The sequence below is a fragment of the Halichoerus grypus genome, chromosome 9 (assembly GCF_964656455.1).
Source record: "Halichoerus grypus chromosome 9, mHalGry1.hap1.1, whole genome shotgun sequence".
Classification (NCBI taxonomy): domain Eukaryota; kingdom Metazoa; phylum Chordata; class Mammalia; order Carnivora; family Phocidae; genus Halichoerus; species Halichoerus grypus.
The window spans coordinates 34,101,315-34,117,991 of NC_135720.1; the positions used below are offsets into that span (position 1 = coordinate 34,101,315).

The 16,677-nt window shown below is 35.8% G+C and overlaps 1 protein-coding gene across 2 annotated transcripts in view; it reads right to left on the reverse strand.

Moving 5' to 3' along the window:
* The window catches only part of LAMA2 (laminin subunit alpha 2), a 622,013-nt gene that overhangs the window by 252,549 nt on the left and 352,787 nt on the right, over nt 1-16,677 (reverse strand). For both annotated transcript variants that reach the window (XM_078054754.1, XM_078054753.1), the window contains exons 13-16: nt 16,359-16,460; nt 15,198-15,409; nt 6,202-6,313; nt 334-447 (exon numbers count right to left, since the gene is read on the reverse strand). In XM_078054754.1, the coding sequence (XP_077910880.1) occupies nt 334-447; nt 6,202-6,313; nt 15,198-15,409; nt 16,359-16,460 (540 nt within the window). The remainder of the gene's footprint in view (nt 1-333; nt 448-6,201; nt 6,314-15,197; nt 15,410-16,358; nt 16,461-16,677) is intronic.

A 16,677-nucleotide genomic window follows, 5' to 3' on the forward strand; every position in this document is an offset into this window, starting at 1 on the left:
ATCATTTCCTGTTATAGAAATACAGTCTCTTTTTGATAGATTTATGGAAGGGATTGAAGCCATATATCTTCATGGTAGATAGGTATCCCAGTCAGGAATTATATTTTATTATGATGTATCTAATTCTAATTCAATTCTCAGACTAATACTTGTTAGTCAGGATGACCACATATGAAAGAGCACTCTTGGCTTCCAACTCAGTTCAATATAAAGATCCCTGTCAAGTCACTTCTTGCCTCAAGTGTTTGTCCCACAGGTAGTAGTTGAATTGCTGGGCCTCTTGAGCTGATTTCAGCCTTGTCAATCAGCACACCCAGAAGAGAAAGCACTTACCAGGCATTCTCCGGTGATGTCATCACAGGATTCTGCATGACCAAAGCATTGACATGGTTCACAGATGCCACCAAAAATAGTGCCATTAATTCGTCTGTGCCGAGGCCAACAAGACTGAAAGGAAGATAAGGTGTCAAGTCTCAGGGATTTTTTTTTTAAGTTTGTTTTTTTGTCTTCCTTAGATAAAGGAACATATGTAGGTAGCACGTGCAGCAAACATGCTCTTCAGAGTGCGGCCATTACTGAAACATTGCTACAGAGCTAGTCCTCCTGGTACTTGGGACTTGGTACTGACCTTAGCGTTACTGGCGGGTATGAGATTAGAGGAAGCATTAGCTTGGTGTCTCTTCTGAAATGGTAAAAGAAAGAAGAGATATAAAGAAGTGAAATGGGACAGTCTCAAAGTAAAACGCACGGACAGGAAAGGAGAAGGGAAAGCACAGAAAAAAGGCAGCAGACATAAAGGACTTTCAGAGAACCTCAGCCTAAGAGAGCACCTAATGTCATCCCAAGCAATGTCGATTTTTCTGGAAAGTGTTCCCTTACCCACATAGAACTGCCCTGAACTCTGTCACTTGGCAATCATTTGGAAGAAAGGTAGTGCCCCCCTCTTACATTTGATCACATACATAGCTGACTTCTACACATAAAGAAGTCACCTCTTTCCTTCTCAATTCCCTGCATCTTTGTACGTTTTCTCCAATTGGCACAAAATAGTTCAGGATTTCTTTACCACGTATTCCCTTGATATTTTATTGCATTATTCTACTGGAACTCTACTTATATTCATCATTCCCTTTTTAAAGTGTGGAACACTATAATATACAAAAATGGAGGGGCGCCTGGGTGGCTCAGTCGTTAAGTGTCTGCCTTCGACTCAGGTCATGATCCCAGGGTCCTGGGATCGAGCCCCACATCGGGCTCCCTGCTCAGCGGGGAGCCTGCTTCTCCCTCTCCCATTCCCCCCTGCTTGTGTTCCCTCTCTCGCTATGTCTCTCTCTGTCAAATAAATAAATAAAATCTTTAAAAAAAATGGAATTCTGATTCAAAGAAATGTTCGGTTCTTAGAACTTTGTGTCAGTGCCAACTCTAGGTCCACCATCAGCCTTGATGAAGTTTCCCTTCCGTGGGGGTTACTACCAATTGTATGGGATGCAAAATTAAGGGGGGGCAAACACTGCTGCCCTCTAGAAGCTTGTGTTCTCCCTCAAGTTAGAACTGCATTTTGTGGGTTATTTATTATATTTCTGGATGGTTAACTATAACATAATGTATCATGAAAAGGCCTTTTTTTTCCCAGTTGAAAATGGAAACAAGAGAAACCACTGAAGTAATAAAGTATAGAGAATTGTGTTGTGTACTGTTGGAAACGTTCTTTCTGCCTCAGGGTGTGAAGACTCTTAAATTTGAACATCAATAACAAACACATAAAAAAAGGGTCTGCTATACTTCACATCTGAAAGGAAAGCAAAAATGACTTTCCTCTTAATTTGGGCAGTACAAAAAAGGTGTCGATTTTCTATCCCTTTCTTATAATTTCTCCTCATTAAAATTTTTGCCACCCTAGATTCATTGTAGAAGAAGAAGAAATTTCCTTCTGTGGTATGTATTTCTAAAAACTGGTGAAGCGGCAGACCCAGAAAGGGTGGAAATTAAGCATGTTGATAACAGGGAGAGAACTGATTTACTGTTTTCAGGACAAATATTCATAGAATTGTCATTTGTAAGCTTTTCTTTTTACTCTGCAAATGTACTACTCATACCACATCCTCATTGAGTCCAAAAGCATCAGCAATATCTCCATTTGCCATATTCCCCTCTAGAACAATGGGGTAGGTCATGTGGGTTCTCACTCCTCTCAAAGGAGTATCACTATACTCATAATTTGCATTCCATTATCTGTTGTCTTTCCAGTATTCTCTCTCTGGGTCGTATCAGTAATAGCTTTCTTTTCTACTGGATCACTACTATCAGCTCAAAAATTAACTAATGAGAGTGACAAAATTACTTCCTTAATATCCCATAATTTTCCAGTTACCTACCTGTTTTTCTTTTCAGTATAACTACCAAAAAAGTCTTTCATTCACTTCCCTCTCATGCTTCATTCCATTCTACTCTGTCTTGTGCTGCCACCACTCAATTAAAACTGACCGTTGGCTATGTCACCACATTCCAGGTAGCCAAAGCTAGGAGACAATTCTATGACTGCACTTTATCTGACCTCCCATCAACATATGGCTTAGTTGACTCCTCTCTCCCTCAAATGCCCTCTTCTTTCAATTTCCACATCATCACAGTCTCATTTCTGCCCTGGCTCTTTGCTTTCTCCTCTGCTTTGACCCAACTTATTGTCCGGAGCTCCTGGGAACTTGATCACTTTTCTCTTTCTCATCATGCTCTCTCCTAGGTTTTTTTTATTCAGTCCCATGGTTGATGATGCCTTCCAAATACATATCTCTAGACCAGACAGATATTCCAAATTCAAGACCTGCATATTCTAACTGTATATTGACATCTATAATTTACACTTTTCAAACCCAGTATTTCTAAGATGGACTATTGATTCTGTCCTCTCCCCACAGCTATTCCTCCCTAGTTTTTCCCAGCTCAGTAAATGACATCATATCCAAATGTTCAAGCTGGTAATCTGTGACTCATTCTTAAACTGAGTAGTTCTTTAAACTCTCCCCTGGTGTGTAATCTATCAATTAATCCTATTGGCTCTACTACCAAAATATATAGAGAGTAAACCCATATCTTTCTACATCCCTGCCATTAGCCTAAAACAAACCACAACAGCATATTCTACCATAATAGCATGCTCTACCACAGTAGCATATTAACTATTCTTCCTCTCATTCTTGCCTTCCTATATTATGTTCTTCAGACTATAGCCATAAAGTCTTTTTCAAATAATAAAACTCAGGTCATGGTACTACCCACCTTAAAATATTCTCATGAATTTCCATTGCACTTAGAATAAAATCCCAAATTATTACAATGCAGGCAAAGCTCTGAATGGTGCGGCTCTTCCAATCACATCTTGTGCTACTCTCTCCCTTGCGTACTAAGCTCTAGGCTTCCTTGCCCTCTTTCAGGTCCTTGCGGACTCCAAAAATCTCCTTTCCACTCCTTCCTCATCTACTTCCAGCTTCTTCTATAAGGTGACGCTTCTCATTCTTCAACACTCAGATTACATGTTACCACTTCAGAGAGCCTCTCCTGACAACCTTTTATAAAGTACCCCTCTCATCTACTCTTCCAACACCCATCCTTAGTAGCTCTATCAAGATATCTTATTAATTTTCTTCATGGCATTTATTACATTTACTTAAATTTGCTCTTTGGCATATTATCTAGCCTACCACTAAGTGTAATGTCCTTGAGGGAGGGACCACCTTATCATCCATGTCAAGGGTCTTGATTGTGTCAAAATACATGATTATCAATATCTATTAGCTAAAAAAAAATGTATGAACACTTCCATGAGGTGGTTAATATTACTCCCATCATATAGAAAAGAAAACAAAGATTTGAATTGAGATACTTCTTTTTTCAGTATCCCACTTTGCTTTCACTTCTTCACCTGTCCCACTGTGTAGTGAAATGAATTATGCTGGTACTAGGAAAGTCAGAAAATATTTGAAAGATAAACTGTGGAGTGATTTATACGAAGTTGGGGAGAAATGAGAAAACAACATTTCGAATCAACATTGTGACCCCAAATAAAGTAAAAGAGAATGATATTATAATGAGTGCTTTGACCTGTTTTTTGACAACCAAGAATTACGACATTCTGGTCTTTGTAGTTTACTCAGCTTTTAAGTGGTCTGTGGATATTGGTGATAGCAAAGCTAGCATGACTGGCCTTATGAACTCAATAAAAAGCAAATGAAATCAGGAAAGGATAGGAATGAATAATAGTAAGTCTAAAAATTGGAAGTTTTGATGAGGAAAAGAAGGAATTGTTAGTTGAAAAAATGAAAAAGTCAGAGAGAAATTCTGGAGTTCCGGAATTCATTGTCTCCTGATTCACTAAAATCCTTTATGGGCTTCAGAACACCTTTATTTATCAAACAATTATTGTGTGAAAATCACAGGAAGCTTTTATTTTACCTCCTCTGTTTCTTTGTTTTGACTCTTCTATGCTTCTCTCTTCCTACCTAATTGTTACCATTATTTAGCATCCAATTTGAGGTTTTTCCACTCTGGGATTTATTCTTGCAAACACTGAAAAGTGACACTGTGTTCTACTGGAACTGCTCACCTCTTTGAATGATTATTGCACTTATGTTCTGTACCATTTACCAGTCCCTTAATTATATGGTGCTGTGATCCAACTTTTCATAGGTATTTGTTCTGTCTCCCTAAATAGATTGTTAGCTGTTTAAGGACAGGGATTATGATGTAACCTTCTAGATAATCCCCTCAGCATGTAGTACAGAATTTACCAAAGATTCACAATAAATATTTTTGAAGAGAGGAAAGAATAAACAAAAAATATAGCCAACTGAACAATTCTAATATTCAGTTTTATATCAGTGGACGTTTGGGACTCATAAAGATGAAGAAGAGTACAGGGAATAATGAATGTGGGGATAGGTATTAAAGCAAGAATAGAATCAAGGTATTTATTATTCCAATTGAAATAGGAACTTAAAGGTTCAAAGGGAGCTTTCTGGCTTGAATAAAAACTGGTAGGCTCTTAATAAAAGAATATGTTTCATCAAATACAGCATGTGTTTTAAATGTAAAATCAAATTTAGGTTGACAGAACAAATTTATTTCCACAATTATTTTTCTCTTTAGATGAATTTTGGAAAAGCATGTATCTCAATGAATTTCATTTAATTTTATTTCTAGATAGATGAATCTGAGCCTAGTTAAAGAAAACACATTTGTCATGAATATGACTCTAAATCCTGCATATCCTCCAAAAGCATGCATCATTTTAGAGTACAAAAGAACTGACAAAGCAATGCCTAGAGTGTTTCTACAAATGGCATAATGGGATAGTGTGTTGAAGTGGAACATTTTGGTGTACTCAAATGATTCCTTAAAGGCACCATTTTTAAAGAATTTAAGCTCCTATATAACACAAGCTATGTCCTCTATCAGGAAAATGGTGTTTACATTTTTTTGACCAGGTTTCAAGTAAAACCAATTTCAAACTACCTAAAAAAAGACATACATATAAGTACATGAAAATTATTACCTTAAAATGACACACTGTGGTATTAAATAAGAAATGTTAATCTTATTACAAAACTAGAATATTGGGGTAACAATAAATATCTCAAATTTTAGGTGTTAAGCAAATCAAAGACATGTAGGAAATTTTCCAGATCAAGGCATTTCTTCCATATATTATATTCTTGACATTTTAAAGATTGTATCCTTCAGATGCTTGCAGTTTGGTATTCTTAGAAATAAAGTAGAGAAAGAGTGTGATACCCAAGATTAAAAACCAGAGGAAAACGGGAAAAAAAAGTGCTAATTCCTGGTAAGTACAGAGACAGAAATGAAGGGAAATTATTTTGAAATATTAAATATTATTCTGCTATCATTCATCTTATTTTATCAACCAATTAAATAGGAAATACACACTTAGGAAAATATCAGATTTTCAGCTGTCGTAAAGTAAAAATATCCAGAACAGAAACATAATTTCAAGATGACATAATGTGAGTAGTACTCTATTTGAAAGCCACGATTTCTGGCAGACACTCAAGTTTCTTCCTCAAGGAAAACACTATCATTTATTTGTGCAATCATTGATGGAAGAGCTAAACTACTTTTAAAACAGCGTATTAAAAGCGATGTGGAAGGAACTTGGAATGCGCTGAGGATTTATTCTTGCAAACTTACTTCACAAGAAGAGCCAGTGTACCCAGGAGGACATTGACAAACCTCCACAGCTGCTGCAAGGCTTCTGTCAGTAGGATAGGGGACCGCGGATTCAAGGCCAACAGAGCCTAACCTACAGTGGGAAGAAAAAGAGATGGTAAATAGCTTGAGAAATAGTGTAGCGATAAGAATGTAAATATAGGTAAACAGCCAACAGATATCCATAACTTGAAGCTCTGGTCATTCATTAAGTCTGTCCAGTGAAAAGTGCTCATCACCACTACAACAGCAAATGTTGAAAAGAGAGGAGAATATTCTTGTTCACTTCTTGGGCTTTGGCTATGTGTTTTGATTTCCTTTCTTGGGGAGAGAGTTTAAAATAACATGGTTGAAGGTATTTTTAAAACAGAAAACATTCACATGACTTATTTGACTCACTTTAACATTTAAACTACGAAATCAAAAGAAGACATTATTAACACCAGCTTGAGGATTTAAATTGGAAGGAAAGATGGAAGCAAAAAAAAAAAAAAAAAAAAAAAGAAGCTATTCTGATTTCTTTTTTCTCAGAAACAAATCTGCCCATTGGTAAGTAAAAGTGAAACTTTCAAATGTTCAGTTGAATTACTTAGAACTATTTTCTTAATTTGTTTTTGGCCTAAATTAAAGGCATTGGTCTCTGTATCTGTGCGTTTCATTTTATCAGCACTTCTGTATAATCCAGTGATTTTAGCAGAGTGATTTGGTGTCACTCATTAGTTTGGGGAAAAGCTGGTTTGGCCAAATTGAAAAATACTGTTATATTTGCCTTTTATTTATATATGTGGTATTTATGTACATTACATGTAGATGTATTTCCTTCCAAAAATATGAAAACTTAAAACAATTTAAATAAATGTTATTTGTGTCTTCTTGGCTTTTCCCATTTTTTTTCATAAAAGAAATTTTAAAAGCTTCATTGTTAACAACACAGACTTGGGAGTCAGACAGACTAAGATTCATATCCTGTCTCTGACATTTACCAGTCCTGTAGCCTAGAAAAAATTACTAATTTCTCTAGGTCTCAGTATTCTCCTCTATGTAGTGAAGATTATATAAGAGTTCATACATCATAAGCTTGATTAAAGAATTAAATGAAATAATGAATATAAAGTTCATATATACAACACATAGTAGGTGATTATTAAATAGTAGGCATTTTATTAACCTTATTCTCATTGACTGTGAGACAAGATAGAAAATGTCTACATGAGTACCTACAAGAAATACTACTTGAATCTCCAAATCTAGCTTCTTGCCATTTTAATATATTAAAACAAATTTAAAATAAACTCTAAGGGCACAAAATTAATTGATTGCTATTGACTAGTGATAAGTATTGTTTCTTAAAATGATTGTTAACCTCCCCTAACACAACATTATATGCCATCCTTTAACCATAAGAAAGATATAACCAACTCTTGCATTTTCAGTTGCTTTCCAAAAGAGTGGCAGTAGATTTTTATTAATCGGTGATTCACATTTATCAAGGAGTTTCCGAGATTTGGGAATCTATGCTGTAATCAATCCAGACAACAAAGCTAATGGGCTCATTTAATGTATCTTCAAAAGTAACAACCTTTAACCAAATTGTAAGCTTTTCAGCTAATAAGTTTCTAAAATATTACTGTTTTGGGGCAGCTGGCTGGCTCAGTCAATAGAGCATGAGACTCTTAATCTCAGGGTTGTGAGTTCAAGCCCCACGTTGGGCATGGAGCCTACTTAAAATAAAAAAAAAAATACATTAAAATCTTTATTGTTTTTACTCTTACTTTACTAATCCTAGACACTTGATAGTACCTTGGAATGTATATGACCTCAGACATAACCAAAAAGTTGAAAAGAAAAACCAAGGCAATTGGAGGGGATCATCCTCGGTGCTGAGTACTAACTGACATCTTCTAAAGATAAGGGATTTATCTTTAGCCACAGATTAATTCATTGAACACTACTTCTTGACTGCTTTCTTCTCTGGGGGTACAGTCTGGACAACTTAATAGAAGGTCCTAAAATGGTAAGTGTTAAAAATCACTCTTTTACAGTGTTCAGGTTACAGAGAGATTTTTAGGAAAATCTCTAAGTGGTCATTTTCTCCCCCATCACATAAAATTGTACAAGAAGTATCACTGGCAATTCCTCTTTTTTCCATTGGGGTGAAATTCATATAACATAAAATTAACCATTTTAATGTGTTCATTTAGTACATTCACAATGTTGTGCAACTACAACCTTTATTTGGTTCCAAGCATTTTCATCAGCCCATAGGAACACCCTATACCTATTAAGCAGTCACCTCCTATTCTGGCCTTTCTCCCAGCCCCTGGTGAGCCATGAGTCTGCTTTCTGTCTCCATGGATTTATCATGGATAATACTGGATATTTCATATAAATGATTGAATTATACAATACATGACCTTTTGTGTCTGGCTTCTCTCTTTTGGTATAATGTTTTCAAAGTTCATCCATGTTGTAGCATGTATCAGTACATCATTCCTTCTTATGGCTGAGTAATATTCTATTGTATGAATACACCACAGCATAGGGTTTGAGTTACTAAGGAGAGTACTTGCTTGTGTTGACGTGAGCTTATGAGCTACTTCTCACAAAACCCTGTTGTATCATCTGTGTACCTAGCCAGATCATCTCAATACATGCTCAATAAATTTTTGTTGGATGGATGAATGGATAGATGGATAGATGAATGAATGGATACAAGACTACATACACAAACATACATGCATGAATAGATGAATGGATAGGTAAATGAATAAGTGAATGGAATGTAGTTATATTATAAACACCGACTAACATACTCCCAAACAAATGATACACTGAAGCCTAGTATCCACATTCCAGATAAATAAAGTCAGATAAGTAAAAGACAAATTAGTTGTTTGATCTGGCAAAAAAAAATAAGTAAATAAATAAACTGAAAAATATTAGAGTTAGAACTTGAGGTCAGAGGTCAGAACTCATCTGAATGAATTGTGACATCTTATTGCCTGCAATTAATGGACTGTCACAAGATTCACTTAGATTTCTGATCACTTTAATTTCAGAATTAGATGATTTCAGGGTTGTTATACTAGTTTATTATCACATAAAAGACTGTCACAATTTACTAAACAGTAGACTGGTCAATTGTGTATATAGTCCCAGGATTTTCAATATAAAATTGAGTATTGGAATGTTTCAAAATAGAAAAGTGAGTAATTGACTACTTTAAGGAACAATTTAAAATATAACAAAACAAAAACAAATATATTTTCAATGAATTGCCAAATTTCATTTGTCTTTTGAACAACAGATGTTCCTCTCCTTAATCTGTGTAACCATTTTGAGTTAATTTCAATATTCAAACATCTTTCCCAGTCATATCCCACATTAGCATTCACTGAGCAGACCCAATGTTCATCAGGTTCTGCTGTTGGTAAATGGGATTTTAATATGTTTAACAGTTTTAAGTGTTACTCATAAAGAAGGCTGCAGTTTTTTTTCCCCCCTTCAATATAGACATGTTCTTTACTTGATACCAGGCTGCATTCATTTAAATACATAATGCTGATAGTAATAAGGTACTAAATTTTAGAAGTACATGAACTATCAAAGATTTGTCAACTAAGTCACATGCTTTAGCTGGCTATTTCCCCTTATTCATATGACTTGGAAATATGGATAAGATGATGAAGAGAAAAGACATAACTATATAAGCTTGTACTGAAAATATTAGAATCATATCAGAAGTATTGTCCTGGTACTGACTTAAAGATTGTTCTCAATATTTTTGTTTCACTATATTTCTACCAGACTCACATAGGTTAAGCTTTGCTAAGATAATAATAACAATAATATATAAAATATTCTTTGAAACAATAAAAACTTTGATCATAAAACTCTTGTAAATAATTTTTTTTCCTATCTATCTTTTTTTCTATTGAAGGCACCATTTAATTCTACTTAAACAAATGTTACTTTGGGTTAGCCACCAGAGATGAAGATTTTATTTTGCTGTTTCAGGTGCTTTGTTCTCTTTCATTTTTGTCAAAACAAGATGATGACTCAGAACTTCCCGTAGTCTCTACCTTGAGGAAGTTCCATCAAGTACCACTCAGGGGGAACGGATAATGTTACTCCACTCCTAAAAAGGCAAAGAATCATTTAGTGGCCCAGGTAATGTCTGAGTGGGCCATCTGAACAAGAACTAGACGTTTCCTACAATCATTTTTAATTCCCCATCTAGTAAGGGAAATAACTGACAGAATCAGATACCACTGAAGCCATTCACAAACGTTATATTAAATGCTAATATGATAATTCATTTCTTTCTTCTTAGCTCTACCAGTATGTACTGTGTACATTCCTAATGCACTATTTCTTATACTACTATAAATGCACATGTCTGCCTTCCATCCTGGAGTATGCCTTTTTTTTAATTCAGTGATCATTTATCCATCATTGTATCCTTTTTGCCTAGCCTAGAACTACCACATCATAATAATTACTGCTTACGGAGTGTCTGCTATCATCTGTGTACTATAATGGGGCTTGACAGACATCTCATTTAACTATGAGCGAATGCAGTGTGGTAATCGTGTTATTGTCCACATTTACAAATGAAGAACCTGAGACTCAGAGAAGTGCTGTGTCCAGTACAATACAGTCAGCCAACAGTGCAGCACAGATTCAAACCCAAAACCAATGATCATCTTGTGACCCTACGTTGCCTCCCAATGTATTGCTAGATAGCATAGCAGGTGTTTTTTGGTACATCATTTTCTCACCTAGTCTTCCATCTTCAAAGTTAGCGATAGTTTCTGCCATTTTACAGAAGAGGAGACTGAGACTTAGAAAGATATATGTGTATATATATAAAATACACTCAGTAAATGGTGGCAGACTGAATGAATCCAATATTTACAGAATTGATTTGGTATGTAGTCAAAGACAATAGGGAGGAAAAACAGGTGGGTTTAAACCCCTTACTAAGAGCCCAATGCCTAGTGAGTTGTGTAAGATTTTTTTTTTAAGTTTTAAAGGCTTTATCAGTATAATTTCTTCAAAATCCAGTTACCTGTTTCATTTATTTCAAAAGGTAGATGCATACCATACATCTCTCAACACTATTACTAAAATCATCAAGAAACTCCTTTATTTACAAGGGTTTTTCTAGATTATTTATTCCATAAATTCTGTGTAATATTTTTGGTGCAAACCCCCAATACACATTTACTCTAAAAAGCCCTATGAACATACCTTGCCTTGAAATGATTCTGAATTCATTTTCAAGCAATAAAGACACAATGGGGTATATCACAATAAAGTCATGATGGGGGCTCAGTTATGCTGTGATAACAAACAACTCCCCCAAATTCTTAGTGATTTAATGAAAACAAAAAGTTTACTCATGTAAAATCCTCCACAGTTCTGGGTGACTGTTTAGGGCAGCTGACCTCTATATGCTGTCAATACTTCAGTCTATTTTTATCTTCTTGAGGTGGATAAGCTCCAGAGAGTCTCATACTGGCAATTCAATGCTTTTCTTGTGTGTGTGTGGGTGGACGTGGGGGGGTGGCAGGGCAAATCATTTCTTCTCACGTATCATTGGCTAAACCAAGTCATATGACCACATCAACCCTCAGAGATTAGGGAAATGTAATATTACAAAAGGAGGAGTTTGGATCTGGGTATTTACCCAAGGGGAAAAAAAACCCCACGAATTTAAAAAGATGTATGCACCCTATGTTTATTACAGCATTATTTACAACAGTCAATATATGCAAACAACCTAAGTGTCTAATAATAAATGAATGGATAAAGAAGATGTGGTATATATACCAATGGAATACTACTCAGCCATAACAAAGAATGAGATCTTGCCATTTGTTACAGCATGGAAAGCCCTAGAGGGTATTATGCTAAGTGAAATAAGTCAGACAGAGAAAGGTAACTACCATATAATTTCACTTATACATGGAATCTGCAACACAAAGCAAAGGGACAAATAAACAAACAAACGACAACAACAAAGATGGAAACAGGCTCATAAATACAGAAAACAAATAGGGGTTGCCAGAGTGGAGGGAAGTAGGGGATAGGCAAAATAAGTGAAGGGAATTAAGAGGTACAAACTTCCAGTTATAAAATAAGTAAGTCATGGGGATGAAAAGTACAGCATCAGGAATATAGTCAATATTATTGCAATAACTTTGCATGGTGAGAGATGGTAACTACACTTACCAAGGTGAGCATTTTGTAATGTATATAATTGTCGAATCACTGTCATACACCTGAAACTAATGATAATATATGTCAACTATACTTCAATTAAGATTTTAAAAATAAATTAGTAAATAATAAAATAAAATAAAAAAGGAGGGGATTGGAAATTTGATGAATTGAACTAATGTCTGCCATAAGGTAAAAGGAAAAAAACTGTAGAGTTTATACCTAATTGATATTTAAGAAAAGCTGAACAGACTCCTTGTTTGAGTTAAATATCAAGGGTGCTAGTAAAGCTAATGTTTAGAGAATTTAGAGGAGAAAGATGTATGATTTGGTTAAGTTCATTTCTATTTCTAATAGAAGGATGAAATTTTTCTGTTTTCATCTTCCCAATGAGGGCAATGAGAAAGAAATCAATTTTATTGTGTGAGCCTCTCCGCATTCTGGAAAAGAATGACAGCAAAAATTGTCACCATTTTGGAACTATCACTATGTGCTTTATCCTCCATGTCTCCAAGGTCTTAATGGTACTTGGAGAAAATGGTATTGCTTGCAGTGACTAAGGTCAGACAGAAATGCTTCCTTTTGTGTGCCTATTTGCCATTAGCAAAATGCTTTTGCAGCTCTCTAATTCTATTCTCATGGTGACCTTTGAAGTTGGCAAGGCAATTGTCCTCCTCCGCATTTCACAGACGAGGTGATTGAAATTCAAAGAGGTCAAAGCTACACTTATGTTTGCAACTATTAAATAGCTGAATTGAAAACAGAAGTCAAAATCCTGACCCACAGGCTAGTTCTCCTTCAACCATTCATCTGCATCTAACCACACAGCTGGAGGAAGCGAAGTCCACGTGCTGAGAACTACCATGGAAGTAAATCTTCCTTAAATACAACTAAAACACCAAGTTTTGTGGAGATAGCTTCAATTTACTTGTGCTTGCATAAAAACTGGATGCCAGGTCGGAAGCCTACTGTGCAAGACAAGTTGAAATCAATTCAAGTGATGTTTTACAAATATGATTCAATCCACTTGTAGATCAGAGATAAATAAAATATAACAAGTTCACAGAGTCAGGATTTATGCTGACTTTCTGCTTACCTGAAACGGGTAGGAGTTTCAAATTGGACACTGGCTTTTCCTTCTAGAACAACAGTACTTTAGGTAACTTAGGCTGCAGAAAGCAGCCACCTACTTGGATTATCTCCAGTGTCGTTCCCATACCCTTGCTCTGTGAACACGTCACTCATATAGGGGAACACTTTGGAAGGCTTCAAATGAAAACGATGATTTTGATAGGTAGACACTGAAATTATCTGACATAAATCAGGAGGAAATGCCTTTGGATGAACTAGTCTGAGAAGCAAGGCTGACAAAAATAAATAAGCCCCCTAGCCACTTTTTGTCAATTTGGTTGTCATTCACATTGAAGGCCAGAGGACTCATCTCTCTGTACTGTTTAAACATCATGACAATCTCTATTTACTAAATGGGAGAAAACATAATTAATTCCTAAGTGCTGCTTCACATCTTGATGGCATTTTAACCCAGCTTCTAGCAGAATTGCCTATGCAAAAGAGGTACACTGTTTGACAATAGTTCTGTTTATGAATCTGAGTCCCCTCCTTTGGGAGATGGTAATGATGATTACACTTAGTTGAAATGGCACAAGTGAAAGACAAACTAGGCAGCAGCACGAGCAAATGATGGGGGTGGGGGAGCATCAGCATAAACAAAAAGAATCCTTCTGTAGATAAACCAGTATTGGAGACATTGCTTTGATTCTGAATATGTCACGTTGTCAGTGTTGGGTCATGTTTCATCATCTAACTTAATCTCATTTAGGGGGGACGTTGCCATGCTAGCTTGTGCTTATTATCAGAGCAGAAAAGCAGAAGGGGAAAAAAAGCTCATTCAGACATAGTTGAAGTTTACATTTCACTGGACTAATACATCACTGTTTTTAAAATGAAAAGCACAGCAGCCTACAGTTAGTGGGATATGAGCATGTTTGGTTCCAGTCAAAAGTGCTCTCTTTAAAGAAAAAAAATGGAAAACAACCAATTCCAGTTAATGAGCACTTTCCATAATTATCACGTATAATTTCCACAATGACCCTGAAAGGTAGACACTATAATCTCCACTTTACACTTGAATAAACTGTTTCCACAAGGACGAATCACTTGCCAAAGGACACACATAAAATAAGGAATTGAGCTCACAGAATTCCGAGTTAGGTTGGCTCCAAAGCTCATACTCTTTCCTTTACATCACACAGCTATCCTAGTCTTTTATAAAGAGACTTGGGATTATTTAGATGAAGGTGCTTATATTTCTTATTACAAACTATATAAATATTAAGTTAGATACACGTTAATTAATTAAGGGAAGAAAATACAAACTACTTTCCGAATATGACTACCCTGGAGTTACGCCTCTTTAGTTCCCCACAATCTGAGTCAGCATAATGGAGATTTTATTTTCCAGTATAGAATTTCTCAGAATATGGATCATTTTTTATCACGTGCTCTGGCCAAACCGTGAAGGAATCTTCAATACTAGAAAAGGGCTAACACACATTCCTTCTGGGTATTTAAATTTTGAAGTTTTAATAGAAATGCTTTTTGGAAAACTAGGGCTCGATTCTTATCTACTATTTGAAGGAAACCTACAGATCTTCAAAGTCACTCTTCTACCGCATGCATGTTTGCTCCAAAGGAAGTGTGCAAACACCGGGGGATGCAGTTCTTGAGTTTACCTGAAGATGGCATCCATCCCAAGGCTGTACGTGATTTGTAAGAGGACTCTCTTCAAATTCGCAAGCACTGTCATCAACTCTCTTCTACTGACAGGGAAATTTGTGCCATGTATGGTAAACAATTCTTCTTTAAGTGACAGTACATGAATATGTTCTTCATACGGTTGCAGATACACCTCATCTTGGGCTGTGCTGATTCTCAAGTCATTTCCCTAAAGGGGAAAAGAAAGTACAAAAGGGTAAAACTGTGAAAAGAAGGTATAAAAGGGTAAAGAGAATGCATATTTGGATTTGCCACTTGGTGAATTATCCTCAGTAGATTTTTAATTCCAGGTTGGCTTTCCTTTCATTCAGTATATTTCTGGTATATACGGAAGTAAGAGAAGGCAAATTAGCTGTTAGCCTTAACCAGATCATCCTGATCACTTAATACTGGAAATATGTATGCTGGGGGAAGAATTTTGTCATTGATTCACATGCATGAAAGGTTTAAGGCAAAGAACAACAGAGCGCAGTGCTAAATCAACATCAACCTATTGGGCGCGGTGCTAAATCAACATCAACCTATTTGGAATCACAAATGTGCATGCAAGTGTGTGCTTTTGAGATTGTCTGAGTATTGGAGGAAGAGTAAGAGAAAAGGGGGGGAGGCTCTAAGATATCTTTAGGCCTCCAGCATTTTGGAATTGTCCATGGCCCCCCAAATCCTGAAAGCAGTTTCACCTATATCTTTCTTATCTAAATTATGAGTTCTGAAGTCAAGATTTAACTACACCTAAATAAACAAGTTTCCTTTTTCATTTGCATCTGCCAAGTAGACCATAAAATTTACTTGGAAGCAAGAGAAGATGGAAAAAATTAAGCTATGTAAATCAGCATTTGCCTAAACACTTCATCATACTTATATTCTTGGGAATATGGTCAATATGTTTTTATTTTAAAGTCCAAGTCTGGTCTAAAGGTCTCCATTATCACTGGAACCTAATGAATATGGTCAGTCTTTTAGATATCTCTCAGGGTGAAACATAAGACAGGCATAAAAAAATTTCCCAAGATATAATATTCCCTAAGTCATACGTAAATTAATGTCAAACCAATCAGGTAAGGAATAACTTAAGAGTGTGAAACAGTTGAACATAAATAATCTGCTCCATACTCTACCTCTAAGATAACGATAATCTGGAGTACATGTTCTGTATCTTCTTCTTCTTCTTCGAAGTCATATGATATGGTAAACGTCAATTGTCCTCCAGCTGCTGTAAGCTACAAGAGAGGAGATACGTAATCATTACAAGACAGGAGATGGGCTATTAAATCATATTTTACTTATCATTTTAAAATCATTTTATTGTTCTAGAGGGTAGGATTTGAAAGAAACAGAAATCACAAGAGTGCAGAGTGAGAATGATAGACATTTCTTTAGCAGTAACATTTATACGAACCTTACCCATCAACAGCAAGCCTGACATAAATATAAATT